General features: G+C 41.2%; 1 protein-coding gene across 6 annotated transcripts; it reads left to right on the top strand.

Moving 5' to 3' along the window:
- Positions 1–8: 8 nt before the first annotated feature.
- LOC121567027 (pleckstrin homology domain-containing family A member 4) lies at positions 9–19,336 on the top strand. 6 transcript variants are annotated; one of them, XM_041876988.1, is made up of 25 exons: positions 2,069–2,156; positions 2,637–2,771; positions 3,402–3,474; positions 3,625–3,723; positions 3,954–4,026; positions 4,127–4,227; positions 4,358–4,476; positions 4,662–4,859; positions 5,000–5,306; positions 5,532–5,591; positions 5,917–6,066; positions 7,415–7,486; positions 7,827–7,907; positions 8,188–8,340; positions 8,505–8,603; positions 9,952–10,060; positions 10,243–10,328; positions 10,542–10,646; positions 10,923–11,013; positions 11,484–11,530; positions 12,421–12,555; positions 15,141–15,650; positions 16,185–16,303; positions 16,834–16,958; positions 17,133–19,336. In XM_041876988.1, exons 2-25 carry the CDS (start codon positions 2,719–2,721, stop codon positions 18,380–18,382), a joined length of 4,215 nt encoding a protein of 1,404 aa, XP_041732922.1. In that variant the 5' UTR covers positions 2,069–2,156; positions 2,637–2,718; the 3' UTR covers positions 18,383–19,336. The 6 variants fall into 6 exon arrangements, with proteins under 6 accessions (XP_041732908.1, XP_041732915.1, XP_041732922.1 ...); XM_041876967.1 differs by having other exon boundaries at positions 15,141–15,722; XM_041877001.1 differs by having other exon boundaries at positions 15,141–15,722; positions 16,839–16,958; positions 17,133–17,223.
- The last annotated feature ends 345 nt before the right edge of the window (positions 19,337–19,681 follow it).

Here is a 19,681-nt window from a genome sequence, read left to right as displayed (position 1 = left end):
GGAAGGGAGGAAAGGGAAGAGGGAGCACACAGAGAGCCCACTGTTAGAAGGAAGAAAGGCAGATTGAGTGTCAATGGACAGCGTAGGTAGATTGCCGAACAAATTGTGCAGATAAACCCAGTACAGAAGAAAATGAGGGATAGAGATGGAAAGCGAGATTAGGATATTAAAGAACAGTAGAGTAGGATAGTGTTTTGACTGAAGGGGCAACAGGCGATTGTGATAGCCAGGACAGAGCAGCCAACCCTGGGAAGATGCTGTGAGGACTCAGGACTAGAGCCAAGTAATGGAGGTTGGGAAAGCCAGCAGGCAGACGCGATTGGTCAGGTACAGCAATATGGCATCTTTATGATTCATTGAGAAATTAATATAAGATTGTATGTTGAGAACAATGTTAAATTTTACCAACAAACAAAAAAACGGATTAGTCATATTTAATTCAGTCCAATTTCAAAAGCAGTTGTATGGTGCTTCTTTACTATAGAAATGTAAAATACAAACATAAAATGTACCCAAATGAACTTTTATTATTATTAATTAACATATTGATATTTTGGTAAAAGGTCACAGTGCATAATTAATTGTGGGAAATTAGTAGTTGTAATATCAACAGATAAATAATAAACAGTCGATTAGACAGATTATACCTATCCTTATTTATTATATATCCATTGGTTTACTAAACAGGTCCTCATGATTTTTGACATTTTCTCAGTAAATCATGTGATTCACTGGTTGATCTACAATGCCCTTACTGTATTGATATTGTGTTCCAATACATTTCCTACTGGTATTATTATAAAGTAATCCATACTCTGTATGAATTCCCAGTAAGGTCATCTAGGTTTTGAAATGTTATACTGTACTGTACAGTTGGCCTTATATGACCCATTGTTTGTGGTTGAAATTTGAAACCATGGTACTGAACTTATTTTGAGCAAAGCTGAATAACACTTGATATGTAACTGTTGTGTTTAGCCATTAACTAGTTGTTTGATAGGCTTCAGATTCATACTACACTATGGTGCCATCCAAAGCCATTTTTTTCTCATTACCGGTAATAAGGTCATTATAAAATCTTCATAAGGTAAGAGGGTGGCTCACGTCATCACTAGTGTGTGAGTGTTGAAGGTTATGATTTTCTGACTTTGGTGAACTCTGTCAGCATACAAGTGTCTTCGTTAGTGAGATCTGTGTGTAGATGGAAAGAGATGATTTCCCTGTGTGATTTATTCAACATGCTCATTGTCGGCCTTCTCATGATGCTCCCGGCTCCTTGAGCGCTAGGCTACAAAGCCCACTTTGTGTGGTACACAAACACGCCGTTTGTCTTCGCTAGCGCTCTTTAGCATTTTCAGTTTATGTTCCCCAAGCTAGCGAGCGACCCCACTAGTTCAGAAGGAGATTCTCCAAATATTTCACTACACCCACATAACCCCTTGTTGGCTAGGACCATCATCCCTGACAATGGTTTGTTGATGTCTTCTCTTACTCCATGTCTCGCTTATTTGTGGTTTGTTGATAGTCGCGTAGATTAATAATGTTACCATTCAGAATCACTGGGGCTCCCACGACTCATGAATCTTCCTCTTTGCTAGCTTTTATTGTGCACAGCTGTAGCTATGGAGCTTTCTAGCCCGTAACAGGATTCAGTAACAGTGACAAAACAAAACACACACAAAACGGATGGATTTTCAATGACTTCATCCCTTCCTGCTTCCTTGCCTTCGATATGTTACCCCATCCCCCTGTCCACCCTTTTTTATTTTCCCTTTTTCTGTCCTCCTCAGCAGTGCAGTCTAGTCTGCCGCTTTGCGTTCCGCTCGCATGTCTCGCATACCATCTTTGCCTTCTGCGCCAGATTGATTTTCACACACTCCCAGACCCCCACCTGCTACCATGGCTAAGCAGCTGTCACCTGTCAGTTTCACCATGGGACGGCAGGGCCTGTGAGGGCTCAGAATAGAACTCTGTGTGAGAGAGAGTTGGGGGAAAGGGGCGGGCAAGTACACTACGGTACCCCCTTCTTAAGGAACAGACAGCGGAAAACCATTCGGTATGGATATGTGTTTGTGACTTTTTACATTTTGTACTTGGTAGCGAATTACATTGTGGTTTTGATGGGATTTAATTGGACGGGAGCAACACACAGCTTGGTTTGTACAGTTGTATAGTTGTATTCAGTAGTGTATTGGTAATATTGGTTGGGTCTGGTGAGGCAAGGCCTGTTGAGTACACTTGTTGTTGTTGAGAATCAAGTTTAGGCCTACTTATCGCCATTGACTATAGCTGTTGATTTGTTACTTACCAGTGTTTGTGCTTGCTTGGTATCTTCAGCTCTTCATAGAAAAGCAAGGAAGATTTGTTCAACAGCTGTGTAGTACAAACCATTATGGGCCTCTTGCTGTTATTAGTTAGTAAAGAGAACAACATATACATGTATTGACTATGTAAAATTAGTTACTGTAAATATACCGTTTTTTTGGGAAGAGACCTATTTTAGCATGAAGTTGCCGTGATACATTCCTGACTATTTACCTTGTTGAGTTTTGCAGATAAATTGCGTACTTCAAATTTGTACATTGACTTGAAAACCGTTAGCTGTACTCTACAAATGTGGATCCATTGCACAACAGGCTACACAAAGGACTACACAAAGAAGTATGACTCCTATTGGCCTAGGGTTTTGATTAGAAAGGAGAGCCCTTATTGGTCATCATGTCTATACAAGAAGGCCCTGGACAGGTCCTGATGTGGGCCCCTTGCCCCTTGTGAGTTTGTTTTGTCCTGATTGCTCTCCTGATCGAAGTATTTGTAGATTATTTAAAAAGGTTCAGATCTGTATCCCTTGTTTTGAATACCAATCTTCTTGTCCCTAGATCCAACAATACTCTACATGTACTCTTTGGCATCACCTTATCATTCTTTCATGGCAAATCAATGTCAATCACCTCTCCTCACCCTCATCTCCTCTTCCTCTTTTCTTCTCCTTCTCTGTCTGTCTGTCTGTCTGTCTGTCTGTCTGTCTGTCTGTCTGTCTGTCTGTCTGTCTCTCTCTCTCTCTCTCTCTCTCTCTCTCTCTCTCTCTCTCTGTCTCTCTCTCTCTCTCTCTCTCTCTCTGTCTCTCTCTCTGTCTCTCTCTCTGTCTGTCTCTCTCTCTCTCTCTCTCTGTCTCTCTCTCTGTCTCTCTCTCTCTGTCTGTCTGTCTGTCTGTCTGTCTGTCTCTCTCTCTCTCACTCTCTCTCTCTCTCTCTCTCTCTCTCTCTCTCTCTCTCTCTCTCTCTCTCTCTCTCTCTCTCTCTCTCTCTCTCTCTCTCTCTCTCTCTCTCTCTCTCTCTCTCTCTCTCTCTCTCTCTCTCTCTCTCTCTCTCTCTCTCTCTCTCTCTGTATCTTTCTCACAGAATGGAGGACCAGGACAGAATGAGCCATGCCTCAAGTGTGGTAACAATCTCTTCTTTTCCTGTCAGAAGCAAGGTTTGTCTCTCATGTCCTGAACCACCTCTACTTAGTCTCTGTTTAACAAACTCAACGCTCATTGACACTACCGAACATCATGAAGATCAACATTTACTGAGGTTATTTTATCAGCACCGTTATCAATTATCCTCTCTCAATCTCTTACAGGACGGTGATGACAGGGTACAAACGTTTGGGAAGAGATGTAGGGCGGCTAAGAGAGACCCCAACTGCCCCGTGGTGATTAGAGGTTGGCTCAATAAGAAGGTACTGTTCAGTAAACATAACATCCTATATCATGTTTTGATCACTGCAAGGTAGCAATTAAACAGGCTTTGTATTGAATGTGGATGTAATACTTTCGGTAACATGAATAAGCCATTAATGCTTGTAAATGTTTATTAATGCTTATAACTGCTTCATACATGATTATACTTGTCATAAATGCTTATGAATTTTAAAGCTTATAATTCTTATAAATGCTTTGCCCCATGTAGGACAGCTCTGGACTGAAACTGTGGAAAAGAAGATGGTTTGTCCTGTCTAACTACTGTTTATTCTACTACAAAGGCAAGCAAAGAATATTGTTGTTGTGTGTACCGTACATAAATAGTGCAGTTTTCTCTAGCTTCTCTCATCTTGTTTTCTCTGTCAACTCTTTCTCTTCCAGACAGTAGAGAAGAATCTGTTTTGGGTAGCATCCCACTACCTAGCTACAACATTCTCTTCTGCACACCGCGAGAATGCAAGAACAGAAAAAATACTTTCAAAGTAAATAACGAAGTATACGTTCCACTTTTCACTATGTTGACCGTATGTTCAGTACATGTATGTGTTTATACTGTATACACAGTATATGGGTTTGTGTATACTGTAAATTAATGTATTAATATGATATTAGGTGGTGCACCAGGGAATGCGCTCCTACTTCTTCAGTGCAGACACGCAGGAGGATATGCTAGGCTGGGTCAGAGCACTCAGCCAGTCTGCCTGTATGGAAGCAGACAGCTCCATCAACAGGTATATGTAAAGCTCTATTTAACACTTCTTCATCTTTGGATTTCCCTAAATAAAACCTTTATATTATAATTATTATAATAATAACATAGGACTCAGTTAGAACTGTATTTTATTTTATTATAAAGAGGATATAATCCAGTCATAATGCTAAAAAAAAAGTATATACATTTTTCTCATTCTCTCAGGCGTTGCTCGAGTTATCAGGACTTCACGCAGATAGGTGGCAGCAGTGAGTCTGTGGATCTGCCTCATTCCTCCTCTCTCCGAGGTCCCCAAAATGCTGCGCACACCAACACATCACAGATGAAACAAAGTCAGGTCACCAGGGGGAGAATGAGGACACCACATTCGGAACCAAGAGGGAGGCGGAGCGTGCGACGAAGGTAGAATAGGAGGACTTTTGCATCTGTCACTATCTCTGTCACCAATCACATTTAGAAAGTCACACGGTTATTTTGGGGGAATTGTCTTAGAGGGGTGGTGACTTTGGCATTCTGTGCTATTTTCTCTCTTGTGTACTTAGCCCATCGCCCAGAACACCCAGCCCAATAGAGTTTAGCAGCAGAAGGACAGATGAGGATTTCCTCCCCTTCCATTCTGGTCCTAACACACCACCCAGGCTCACAGAATTTATGGGGACCGGTTCTTTGACCCCCAGAGGGCAATTGGGATCGCGACCCCACACACCAGTGGGGCGGGTTGACATTCGACCCCAGGATGATCCTCCCATGATGCCACAGAACCTGTGTTATGCCCCTGCGTCTCCCAAGCTGGAGTTTAAGTCCGCCCCCCACACTCCAGGGACTGAGAGATGGCAAACAATCAACAGAGTGAGGCGGATACGATTCTATGACAATACTTATAAATGTTTCGATGCTGGGTAGAGACTCAAATAATAGAAGGATTCATGAGTATGTGGTGTATTATTGTGACAAGGTAAAACTAAAATGTAGACAAGATAATATATTTAAATAGGAAGTTAATTAAGGTTGGGATTAAGGTTGGGTTTTTAATTATTTCATTATCTCAATCTTCATGTTGCTTTTTTCCCCTAGCCCACGCCTGTATATTCCTCCCTCCACCATATTCCAAGTGGACGAAGAGCTTTAGGAAAGGTACAGTACAGTGTGAATATACAAAGAATTTGCACAACAGAGCATAATCTCCTTATATACAGTATACATCAACAAAGAATATCCACTGTCTGTACACAGAAAGTTAATACATACCTACAGTATGTAATTGTAATAACATAATTTATCATAGTGTATTTATAGGAAAATAATTGTATAACTTAATTGTATAACTTAATTGTATAACCATCATTATTAGCATGTGGACCTTCTATAATAAGCCATGTTATTGCATATTACCTGTATATCTCTACATTCTTAATTACGTATTGTATTGTATATCTTTTTGCCCTGTTTCTCTATTCAGAGCTACTCCACAAGGGGGCAAACAGACTTATTACCCCCTTTGCCCCCATCTTCAAGAGTTCCCCATGCTCCTCACCCCCCACACCACCACCATCACCACCACCATCACCATCGCAGCCATATGTCTGTCTGTCTGCTTCCGCCACCTATGGTACAACCCGTCAGTCTGTGGTCTGTGTTTGACTAGCTTTTTATGTTGTTACTTGTTAATGTTGTGTTTTGTCTGTAGCACTTCAGATTACAATATACCATGGACTTGTAACTTAGTACCTGCACTGATGACAAGTTATACAAATAATGACACTTGACTTCCACATATTTAGGGGAACACTTACATGTTCAGTACTATTAAAGGGATAGATGAACTAGTGGATACCATTTTTATGTCTCTGTGTGCAGTTTGAAGGAAGTTGCTATCTAGAGTTTGCGCAATTGCTAATTTACGTTAGTGCAATGACTGGAGGTCTATGGAACAGCTAGCATCCTAGAGAGATGTTTGCCTTCTGTCCGTCCTGTTTGTTGTTGTCTAGCTACTGTCGAGTGAGTCCAATAACTGTAAACTGTCTTGTCTAGTGATAGCCTTTGTGTTCTGCATTTGTCTATTTTTTCTATCTCTGTTTGTCAAATACATTGTTTGACAATTATGTGTTTTCTGTTGTTTATGCCACATGTAGCTAGCTACGGTATTGGCAACATGAGGCTGTTGTAGCTTCAGTATGTTCAAATCAATGTGATGTTGGTGATTATGAAATGAATTGCCTACTACACTCTGTTGAGGTCAAAGGTTATGTTTCAACACAATTACATTTCTGCAAAGTAGAATAATGGCAGTAACTATACAACCTTTGTTTTTTCATGCACTATAAAGCATGTATCAACGACTGTAGAGTTCATGGGCAAACTCATTTCATAATAATTGAACTTAGAGACATACTGTATCTGAACGTATATCTTGTCTCAAAAATATTTAGATGTTTTGTGTAGCTTTACGAGACGATGGCTCAACAAAATACAAAAAGAAAATACTGACTCAAGAAAACTGATTCAAAACCCAAACATGTACATTTTAGTCATTTAGCAGACGCTCTTATCCAGAGCGACTTACAGTTAGTGAGTGCATACATATTCTTTTTATTTTTTTATTACATTTTTTATACTCACCCCCCGTGGGAAACGAACCCACAACCCTGGCGTTGCAAGCGCCATGCTCTACCAACTGAGCTACACGGGGCCCACACATGTACACACATACAAGGATATTCTTTACCCAAGGAAGTGTCCTGGTCGATCACCTGATTCCATTTTATTCAAGCTGGGCTGTAGCACATTTGGGTACACTTTCTAATGTACACGCATACATTCCATTATTCACAAGGAACTCGTACGTGATACCATGTGCGATTTGGGATTTTATTTGAGTTATAGGAGGAAGTGTATCAAAACCAGTATGAAAATCGAATTGGTTAGATCATGAGCTGTCATGAACTCTCTGCTTACAGCCTGCCAAGTCCGAGCAGTTCAAAGAGAGAGAGACGCCACCACCCATCAGACCTCTTGAGAGTGAAACAGATGTAAGAATATTTGTATTTGTGCCATTTAATGAAATGCAGTCAATATATCCTTCTTATTGTTTCAACGTTTTCTATATTTTATTTTTTCACTAATTGAACTATAGCCGCGGGGAGAAGGGGTGCTGAGGGTGATACTTTTTTACAATAAAAACGAATAATAAAACTAGAAAAAAATGTATGTCCACAAAATGTGTAAACTAAGCCTTTATTACTCCTGTATTAGTGGAGAAATAATCGTCAGCACCCCCCCATCCCGTTGTAAAAAAATATTCCTCAGCACTCCCCCTCCATATTGAACTGTGTTTGATTGTTTAACTGTTTTTTTTTTTTATTGTGTTAGGCTGTGCTGACTAGACTTTGTGGTTGTGACAAGCTTCTCCAGTCTCTCTCTCTAGAGCTGGCCCATCTACAAGTTGACAAGGTCAGTACCTTCAGCTTACAGTTTCCTTTCCATAGCATACACATTGTTCTCACTTTTCTACTATACAACAATAGTGAATATTGTTGTTATTCACTCAACACTTCACACAAACTTTGTCTTGACTTTATTGACTGTGTAGTCAATGGCTTAATCTGGTGACATTTTCCATTATAGCACCTATTGTAGCTCCGCAAACTTCTACCTTTGGAAGCTTCTACAATCCTTTCCTGTATTACGATGGTGTACAGAGTATTGGGTAAACTTTTTCCCTCTCTTATAGGACAGTGTCCAGTGCACCTTAGAGATGACCAGGCTGCAACTGGACGAGTGGAGGAACCAAGGACTCCGAGGACAGGAAGGAGCACTCACCCAGAAGGCTTTGCTCCAGGAAGAACTGGTCACTATCCGAGCAAGGATGTGTGACGTCTCATTGGTGATGGAACTGCTACCTTTTTTTACTAATTGTTTATGATTGTATGATGTATTAGTGTTGAACAAAAATTTGCATTGATATCCATATCAGCAAGATCATATTATGAACCTAAACTTGATTTCTTAATCCCTAATTGAAATATATTTGTTTACTTTTTGGTACAGGAAATGGATAGAGTGTGGAGCCAGTATGAGAGGATGGAGAGTGAGCTGTCTGTGTTCCGATCACACCTGCAGCACGTCTGTAATTTCGGGATGCCACAAGTATAAACTCCTCAGTTTTATCACACTTCACAGATTGTCTTGTTCTCTCACAACATTTATTTTAATAGAATGTTCTTTAATTGGATTTAGTACACTGCAACTCATTAAATGTTTCCCATACCCATAATGGTCGGTTTCACCCACATAAGGTATATTCCTGTCAGGGGCAGAACTTTCACTAGGGACGGGGACGGGGACGAGGGTCCGCCCAACTTTCTGAAATTGAATTTTTGTCCCAGTCCAGTTGTATTATTTCATAGTGATACAAAAAGCACCGCCAGCATGCTTTAAAACCAAAAAATGTAGGATATGTATTGATCTTCTGTTCTAAGAAAGATGAAATACACAATGATTGCCTGATGATCTTCCTTCTGCTTTCCTGAACTTTCCAATACCTGTCTGATGCATTTCAATCACTTCAAAGCATACTTCATTCCGACTGAAATTTGGCATTACCTGATTAGACAGATATTTATGTTATTTATAAGGCCAGAAACAAAGGTTTTTACACACTGTTTCAGATACCCCCATGTGTCCTTAAATAGACAGTAAAATAGTGTGATGGTCCATGTTATCACTATCATAAAACAAATATGTGTTAATAGGATAGTAATATAAAACAGCAAATGCTTAGTATTCAGAGGAATGTACTGTATTGCAGCATTGTAACGGTCTACCACATCTGGCTCTCACCATCCCTAAAAAGTGGTTATCAATCAAAGCCCTAATACAGGTGCTTGTTAAACCTGATAGACCAATGTCATCACAAAATGCAGTCTAAATCACATGAATCAGCCAAGAACTCCTCCTTCAGATAAAGGCCTGTGTAGCTCCTGTTCTGAGCTCATTCTTTGATGATAGGCTGAGGGTATGAAACTAGCTTAAATGTTGTTCCAGGGCTAAGGGGTTTCAATGGGTGTTTTGAGGGGACCAAATACAAAGTTATCTGTACTTTTTTGGACTTCTATTTTTCCATGTACCCTGAAAGAAGTCTATGGGGCCAGGAAAAAACTGTCATCCACGGTTTTGTTTTGTTTCAAAAGCCACGGCTAACTTGGGGACAAGATAGGGGCAAGTTCACCATGTTCAAAGTCGCATGACCAAATCAACTCAAAGACTTGGTTTGAAGTTACTTAGAATTGAGTCGGCCTTTGAACTACCTTTGACCTAGTTCGGTCTTTCATCAATCATCAAAATTATTAATATTAAACATGCTCTTTCCTAGCTTGATGAATGTGGCCATTTTTGCATGTTTTTGTTGTTCTAAAAATAACTGGTTAGAAGGGCCATGGGTCATGTAAAATTGTGTAGGAAAACCAAAGTTCCTCTCACCCCTGTCCCTCCTCAGGAGCAGTCCCAGGCCCAGAGAGAGCTGTGGATGATGGACGACATCCTCTCTGGACTCAGGGTCAACAGGGATAACTTCAGGGTCCTGCTGGGCTTGCAGAGGCACACAGGTAACTGTCAGAAACACTCATACTATGTCTGAACATTTGCTCATATTACTTATGCTTAGGAATGAATAGGGTATGTACACATTGAAAATGGGAACAACCAGAGGCAGATATATAGAGATACAGTGTACAGTATGGCTCTTGTATCAACTTATTCTCTTCACCTCTTGTGTGTCTTTTCTAAGTTCCCACAGGAGTTTTCCAGAAGTCATCCTCCCACCCGGGGACACCTGGATCTCCAACAGAGAGGATGCCGAGTGGATTGCCAATGGTACGACTACCATAATACAATACCAGTGCCCTAGTAGGTTACTATAGTGCTGTGGAATGATACCAGTTCAGAGTGGGGTCTCTGCTCGATGTCAATATATCCAAAGGAATATTGGATAAGGCATATAATTCAATGTTCTTATAAGGGTGCTGTTGGTGTAATGATACCGAACAATAAGCTTTGATTGGTTAATGATGTTTATGATTTCGTCAGGAGGTGGAATCAGAGCCTCCGGCCCGCCCCCCTTTACCTCAGGAGCTCCAAGACACCAATCAGGGAAGAGACCAGGGGCATGTGTGGATGGATCCGAACTATGAGGTGAGTATAGAGAGACATTGGTTGCACCCTGATTTTCTACCGTTGTCCCAAATTGTGCACTTTCACTCCATTTTGTAGATGTAGCAATAATGGAAACTCCCTCCAGCTAATGCTTACACCAATTCTTAAATCCATGACACCTAGGGTGCATGCGCACACTTTGGGAGAAGGGTAGAGGATCAGGACGCAACCATACTGCTAATACCACTCTGAATTCTCAACAATGACACAGTAAACATCTCTGTTGCATCCATGAACTCTGTGTATGTACTCCAGGGCATCTACAGTGGCCCAGTAGATCCATTGGACAGAAGAGGAAACAGCCAGTCTGATCTCCATGGTGACAGGACACAGAGAGAGACATCAGGTAGCTAGTATGATATGGAGTTTATGACTATGTCTATGTCTATACTTTAACTACCATACCTACACTCTTAGAAAAAAAGGTGCTATCTAGAACTTTAAAAGGTTATTCGGCTGTCCCCATAGGAGAACCCTTTGAATAACCCTGGTAGTCGTAACCCTTTTTGGTTTCAGGTAGAACCCTTTTGGGTTCTATGTAGAACTATTTCCACAGAGGGGTGCTACCTAGAACCAAAAAGTGTTCTCCTATGGGGACTGCCGAAGACCCCTTTTTTCTAAGAGTGTACCGGTATGGTATAACTATGGCAAACAGCAGCATAGACTTACTGATCAAGTAATTGTCTTGAAGATAATCGTCCCTTCTGATGGTGGTCCATTGTACTGTATTTTCCTTGTCAGGTTTTCTTCACGTTATCAAATACTCTTTCTTATATATTCCTTTTTCCTCTCTCCCTCTATCTCTGTCAAACACAGAATCTCAGTCTAGTTCAAGATGGTCCACAGCAGACACCACAAATAAAGTAAGATTGTGTAATTAATCTACGTCTCCACCATTTGCAACTTTTTCAAATGCAAATCACTTGATGGAATACAAATACAGTAACTGACAGATATATTTCCTTTAAATCAAAGCCAAATGCATTTTCTTTTAGCAAGTTGACATTTATTGTCATGAGTCTTGCCTGTAGGTAGGACTGGGTGGTTTCCGCTAGATGGGCCATCTGCAAAGTCAAAATGGGCTATATCAAAAAATTCATGAAAAAAAATAGCTTTTTAGTCTTATTTTAAGGTTAGGGTTAGGCATTACGGTTAGCAGTGTGGTTAAGGTCTACATTTACATTTGAGTCATTTAGCAGATGCTCTTATTCAGAATGACTTACAGTAGTGAGTGCATACATTTTTCATACTATTCCATACTGGGAATTAAACCCACAACCCTGGTGTTACAAGCACCATGATTTTAAACCTTATGGTTAAGATTAGGTTTAAAATACAATTTTATTACTTTGTGGTTGTCTTGATCAGATTCTTCACAATTAGGGCATGTTGCAATATCCCTTACAGTCAACAGAGGGAAGCAGAGACACACGGCTCTGTGGTTCTCGCTGTAGTTTTCTTCTCTCTCTCTCTCTCTCTCTCTCTCTCTCTCTCTCTCTCTCTCTCTCTCTCTCTCTCTCTCTCTCTCTCTCTCTCTCTCTCTCTCTCTCTCGCTCTTGCTCTCGCTCTCGCTCTCCCTCTCACACACACACAATATCACATATTTTTTATTAGCCCTATTACTGATGCATGCTCTGGCATTCTCAGTCATTCCGGCGACCAGTCCATTTTTGCACACACGACAACCATTACTTCCATTCATTCTGTGCATTGGTGTCATACACGTTGTACTAAAGCATAATTGTTTCCTCAGAAGGGGAGGATGAGTGAAGAGGAGCAGATTGAGAGGATGAGGAGACACCAGGAAAGGGTAGCCAGTCGGAGGAAACCGCCCATGTCCGGTCCCACCACCCAAACCCAGTATCAAAGTTCAGAACCGAAAGAAGAGGTTGGTTCTATGAGGATTAGTGTGTAATGGACTTATATATGATCCATGTATGTAAACCTATGATCCAACATTGTATGGATATATACAGTACACTTAGTATACCAAACATTAAGGAACAACTTCCTGATATTGAGTAGTACTCCCCCCATTTGCTCTCAGAACAGCCTCAATTCATCTGGGAATTGGCTCTACAAGGTGTCGAAAACATTCCACAGGGATGCTGGCCCATGTTGACTCCAATGCTTCCCACAGTTGTGTCAAGTTGGCTGGATGTCCTTTGAGTGATGGACCATTCTTGATACACACGGAAAACTGTTGAGTGGGAAAAACCCAGCAGCGTTGTAGTTCTTGACACAAACTGGTGCGCCTGGCACCTACTATCATACCCCTTTCAAAGGCACTTACATTTTGTCTTGCCCATTCACCCTCTGAATGGCACACATACACAATCCATGTCTCAATTGTCTCAAGGCTTAATATCCTTCTTTAACCTGTCTCCTCCCCTTCATTTACACTGACTGATGTGGATTTAACAGGTGACATCAATAAGGGATCATAGCTTTCACCTGAATTCACCTGGTCAGTCTATGTCATGGAAAGAGCAAGTGTTCTTAATGTTTTGTATACTCAGTGTAAATATACTGTATGCAAATATGAAGAGTTTATTCCAAGACGCTATATATCCACAGAAATTTTTAAAAAAATGTTTAATAAAAAATATGAGATCTGTGTGTAAAACATTTACATTTGACATTTTAGTTATTTAGCAGATTCTCTTATCCAGAGCGACTTACAGTTAATGCATTGATTTTAAGATAGCTAGGTGAGACAACCACATACAGTGCCTTCGGAAAGTATTAACACCCCTTTACTTTTTCCACATTTTGTTGTGTTACAGCCTGAGATTTTGTGTCACTGGCCTACACACAATAACCCATAAGTGGAATAATGTTTTTAGAAATGTTAACAAAATAATTAAAAATTAAAAGCTAAAATGTCATGAGTCAATAAGTATTCAACCCCTTTGTTATGGCAAGCCTAAATAAATTCAGGAATAAATATTTGCTCTAAAGGAAAACTGCAAAAAATTAACTTTCTTTCCTGAATATAAAGCGTTATGTTTGGGGCAAATCCAACACAACACATCACTGAGTACCACTCTTCATATTTTCAAGCATGGTGGTGGCTGCATCATGTTATGGGTATGCTTGTCATCGGCAAGGACTAGGGAGTTTTTTTGGGGGGGATAAAAAAATGGAATAGAGCTAACCACAGGACAAATCCTAGGGGAAAAACCTGGTTCAGTCTGCTTTTCAACAGACACTGGGAGACAAATTCACCTTTAAGCAGGACAGTAACCTAAAACACAAGGTCAAATATACAAGGGCCTCCCGAGTGGTGCAGCGGTCTAAGGCACTGCATTGCATTGCTAGAGGCGTCACTACAGACCCGGGTTCGATCCAGGGCTATGTCGCAGCCGGCCGCGACCGGCAGACCCATGAGGCGGCGTACAATTGGCCCAGTGGGTTTGGCTGGCCGGGATGTCCTTGTCCCATCGCGCTCTAGCGACTCCTTGTGGTGGGCTGGCACATGCACGTTGACTTCGGTCGCCAGTTGTATGGTGTTTCCTCCAACACATTGGTGTGGCTGGCTTCTGGGTTAAGCAAGCAGTGTGTCGAGAAGCAGTGCGGCTTGGCAGGGTTGTGTTCTGGAGGACGCATGGCTCTCAACCTTCGCCTCTCCCAAGTCCATACGGGAGTTGCAGCAATGGGACAAGACTGTAACTACTACCAATTGGGGAGTAAAAATGACAAAAAAAGTATAATTATAAGGCAAATATACGCTGGAGTTGCTTACCAAGATGACATGGGTGGCCTAGTCACAGTTTTGGCTTGAAGATCTATGGCAAGACTTGAAAATGGCTGTCTAGCAATGATCAACAACCAACTTGACAGAGTTTGAAGAATTGTTTTTAAAGAATAATGTGCAAATATTGTACAATCCTGGTATGCAAAGCTCTTAGAGACTTACCCAAAATGACTCACAGCTGTAATCGCTGCCAAAGATGATTCTAACGTGTATTGACTCAGTGGTGTGAATACTTATGTAAATTAGATATTTCTGTATTTCATTTTCAATAATATTTTACAAAATTCTAAAAACATGTTTTCACTTTGTCATTATGGGTTATTGTGTATAGATTGGTGAGAAAAACAATCAATTTAATCAATGTTGAATTCAGGCTGTAACACAACAAAATGTGGAATAAGTCAAGGGGTATGAATACTTTCTGAAGGCACTGTATCACAGTCAAATATACAGTATACAAACATTCCATTCCAGCTAAACAATGTGTAGAGTTTTGCTAAAAAAAATTTTTTTTTTATCTATGAATACAAAATCTGAGAACAGTAATATTTTACACACACATGAAGGTACCCATAAGCAATCCTTTCTAGTGAAAAAACACAAATGTGAAAAACTAGTGAATATAGTGTTTTGGAAATAAACTCTTCATATATGCATATATGCAGGCCTATACATGTCAATCAGTCATTCAGGGAAAATCTCTCTTTTTGTTTTAGGCCCCCTTTCCTCTGAGGGTGACTAGAGTCCTCACAGCCGTCTTGCCGTCCTCTCTGATTGCCCGACGCGTTTCTGTCGAGGACCCCCCTCCCGAGCTGGCCACTCCGCTGCCTGAGCAGATTCCTCCAGGAAGACTGACAGAGCAAAGCAAGAAAATACTCCAGAAAGCGCCTAGAAGGCAGTTATTCGAGATGCCTGAAAAAAATACTAACTGGTCCCAGGCAGAGATGAGAGAGATGACCCAGGTGCAGCCGCCAGCTCAACGGTTGGCTAAGGCTCTACAGGAGCTAGCTTCAGAGAGGCAAGAGCAGAACTCCTATGGGCTCAATGCAACCAGGGCCCTGCAGAGCCACAATGTCAGCTCCAGGTCCTCCAGAGAGGACCCCTGGAAAGAGGCGTCCAACACAGAGTCTGCTGTGGAGGCCCTGAGGCCCCAGCAGAGTCGTGACCGGGCCGTTGTGGGCAATGGGGGTGTGGCCTCTAATGGAGGCGTGGCCTCTGATCCCAGGGTAAGAAAGGAGGATGGGGGTCATGACACTACAAGAGAAGTGTTGGGAGGATGTCAGAGGGAGGAAGAGAAGGTGAGATGAGTACAGTTAATTTCTTCTCATCTCTAATTTCAGTTAAATAACATATTCTACTGAAGGCTTTTTACAAGCTAATTAGCCAGTGATCGCCAATCAACTGTGATACCACAGGAGGTTAGTGGCACTTGGCACTTAGGATAGTATCAATACATCAAGCACATGGTTTCTAGGTGTTTGATGGCATTCCATTCGCTCCATTCTGGCCATTATTATGAGCCGTCCTCCCCTCAGCAGCCTCCTGTGTGTGACATTAGGTCATCCCTAACGACAGTTTCACCTTTTTCTATTGTACAGTTAAGCATGCCACATATCTCAAAGTCACAATCTGGAAGATTTCCTTCTGTTCAACTGCAATTTCAAGTAATGATATACACCCATTGATTCCTAAAGAATATAACTTATGAATGCCTCATGAAACACAGACAAAGACTCAGGATTGTGGCTTTCATGTCACAGGTTGAGGGACACAACACTCTCCTAACATCTGCCCCAGACCCTGACCTCTGCCTCACCCCTGAGCAGAGAGAGGCCAAACTGAGACGTGTGGAGAGGATCACAGAGAGAGTTATCCGGAGGTGGGGTTCATTGTGTGTGTGTGTGTGTGGGGGGGGTTTATCAGTCAGAAAGCTGGTTCATGATGAATCCCTTCAGCTCAGTGTTTCACTATGTAGAGAGACACTTACTAGAAGGGATATCAATTACTCTATATATTATACTGTACATATATATTGCAGTGGAGGCTGGTGGGGGCAGCTATGGGAGGACGGGGTCATTGTAATGGCTGCAATGGAATAAATGTAACGGTATTAAACACATTAAACATATGGATGCCACGTTTGACTCCGTTCCAGCCATTACAATGAGCCCGTCCTCCTATAGCTCCTCCCACCAGCCTCCACTAATAGATTGTGTATACCTGTCACTGTGTTGCTACATATTCTTGTCATGTGTTTTCTTATGAGCTTGCATGCATCTACAAATCTAGCTTTAATCTCAGGGCTTTCCTTCCACCTCCTCTTTCTGTCCCTCTGCCTCCCTATGCCTCTCTCTCAACCCCCCTCTCTCTCTCTCTCTCCCTCTGCATCTCCTCCCCTCTCTCACTTAGTGCAGTCAGAGAGAGTGCCGTGGTGCCCGGCCATCCACTGACCAGGGAGGAGAGACAGGAGCTCCACAACACCCCTTCTACACAGAAGACCTATGACAAGATCAGAAAGAGCCGGGAGATGCCAGGTACTCATAATGCTTAAGTACAAACACTCATGATGGGTTGATGTGATAGTTATTTTGAGAAATGTATGCTGAAAGTTTGCTCTTTCTACTACATTGCTCTCGGTAACTATACAGTCTACACTATACTACATTAAGAGAATCACACCAATTCCAGAAATGTTTATTGTTTTTCAGTTTCTGGACCTTATGAGGATGTCTGCGGAGGCTGGTGCCATAGTGACGGGATGGTTCTACGTAGTTACAGGACAGTAGAACCTCAGACCCCTGGAGAGACACCTCTTTATGAAGATGAGGGAAAGGGACTTATAAAAGTTAATGAGGGTCATATTGGGAACAAAACACAACCCAAAGGTCACGGTGACAGAAAGGGTATCATGAAACGTAAAAATAAGATCTCCTCGATAACTGTATACCAAACTGATGAAGGCAAGCAATTCAAGAGGAGGTGTGAGGACAAAGAGAAGGAAGAGGACCAAGAGGAACTCTCATCCAATCACAGTGAAAGCAATTCTCTGTCCACCAATCTGAAAGCAGAATGGTTCCTCTCAACCAATCAGTGGCGAGAGTTCATACCTTTACGCGACCACGGAATAGAGTCATTGTGCCATGAGGAAACCGTGAATGTGGACAATGATCCAACATCTCATGATGCAGGAACTGATTCCAATGGTGACACATTTTCTGTCAGTGAAAGTTTAGAGAAAATGTTGGAAAATCATTCACTCTTCTATAAAATCACAAGTGACATCAATCTGTCAGACACGGACATTACAATGACTGATGGACAATCAGTATCCAATCAGGGAGAAGAGATGGAGGGGGCAACCAATGAGATTTCAACAGCGGATGAAGTGACCTACACAGTGGTAAGTCATGGTACAGCCACAGACGATAGTGGAGACATCACTACAACCAATGAGCAGCAAGACTTAACATCTAAGGACTGGAACAGACAACTAACACTATCTGCTAATCAAACATCATGCGTCTCTACCAAACCAGGACATGACCTATGCATCTATGAAGAGATACCGGACAATGACGCTTTGCCCAAAGCAACAGAGGAACCAAGTCAGGAGAGTCAAGGGAAAATCATGGAAAGTCAGGAATCGAGGAAACCTAATCCCGAATTGTCTAATCATCCTGAATCAGAACAGGCTCCCTTTATAGATATGTGTGGAAGGGCAGAAACAGGAGAAGGGAATTGTGGAACAGTTGAGACAGTAGATATGAAGGTACAACAGGAGGGAACTGCAGAGTTGAACATGGCCAATAGCAGTTTAGGTGGAGAGAGAAAAGACGCGGTCCAAAAAAGCGGTAGCCTATCCAAAACCAATTCACTAGGCCTATACGAGGGTGGAAGGGTGGATCGAAGTGCCTTATTTGGAAGAGGGAGAGTAACAGTACTGCGGACAAGTTTATAGAGGGACTACAAAAATGGAGGATGACAAGGAAGATGTAGTACAATAGAGACTGGAGGAGTGAGGAAGATGGGGGACGGGAGTATGACAGTGATAGAGAGAAAAAGTGTATTGAGGCGAAGAGAAGAGAGATATCTGGGAAAGTAGAAAGATGACGATGTTTACCAATTAAACAATTAAACATCTAAAGTTATTTTAAATGTTATGTCCTGGAAAAATCTATGATCAGAAAAGAAATCGATGATCAGGATATGCTACCAACAGAAAATGGAATTCACCATAAGACCTGTATATACGTATATATTGTCATCATATGCTGTATGAATACAATGTAGGGTACAGTACTAGCAATAAACTAATGCACAGTACATGTAAAACAGCTGAGGTTACACAGTTATTCCACCTAGTTTACATATCTAACACTGAGCAAATACACTCCTATGTATCACAGTTGGATGGTTGTTCATTGTTCACCAATAACACGTATTATTGTTCTCACTATATAACATGAATTGTGATCACGTTCTGTATCTCAAATGTCCTAATTAACAAACACATTACCGTATGTTCTACTAAGGCTGTATTATTATGATATTACGAATATATATGACAGATATGTGGGAGTAATGCATGTATATTTGCCCTCGTTTCATCAATAGCGCTTTCTTTCCCTCAACACTGGTCCTCTAGACTCCTACTCCTCTGTTTAACTGTTCTCTGACCAGGCCTAACGCAGAATTGCACTGGGTTTTTAATAATGCCTTTGTCACTTTAAATCCTTGCTGCGTCTCAGTCGATGACATCATTGTCTGAGAACACATTACATCACCTCTTGCTGGGCTTCCTCGCTCTTAAAGACAGCCCTACCTTCTGTTTTGACCGTGCCAAACTCAACCCAGCTTATCTGTTTACCTGAGATATGCTATCAATATCTTCATAAATGTATATTTCAAACAATGTCTTGTTTGTTTATTTATTTTAAAGAACATGCAATGAAATTGAATATAGGCTAGTATACTGTATATACATGGTATATGGTTCTACTCACACATCAACATATTCATAATACAACATGAGAATTAAATGTACAGACTGCAGACTTGTTGATGTAATAAACATATAATAGCATTCTTGTCATATTGTATTGACTGTATTGGTTTTCTTACCATACTTAGCACGGAATGGATAGTTTCACATACTTTTGTGTCATGTATGTCTTAAAAGAAAAAATACTTACTCCTGCATAATATTAGTAACATAAATATGTGTCATCTAATTTCATTGCTATGCAAAGAACTGGCC

The sequence above is a fragment of the Coregonus clupeaformis genome, chromosome 1 (genome assembly GCF_020615455.1).
Source record: "Coregonus clupeaformis isolate EN_2021a chromosome 1, ASM2061545v1, whole genome shotgun sequence".
Classification (NCBI taxonomy): Eukaryota; Metazoa; Chordata; class Actinopteri; order Salmoniformes; family Salmonidae; genus Coregonus; species Coregonus clupeaformis.
The sequence above is the reverse complement of the archived record's forward strand: the minus strand, read 5'-3'. Positions and strand labels throughout refer to the sequence as shown.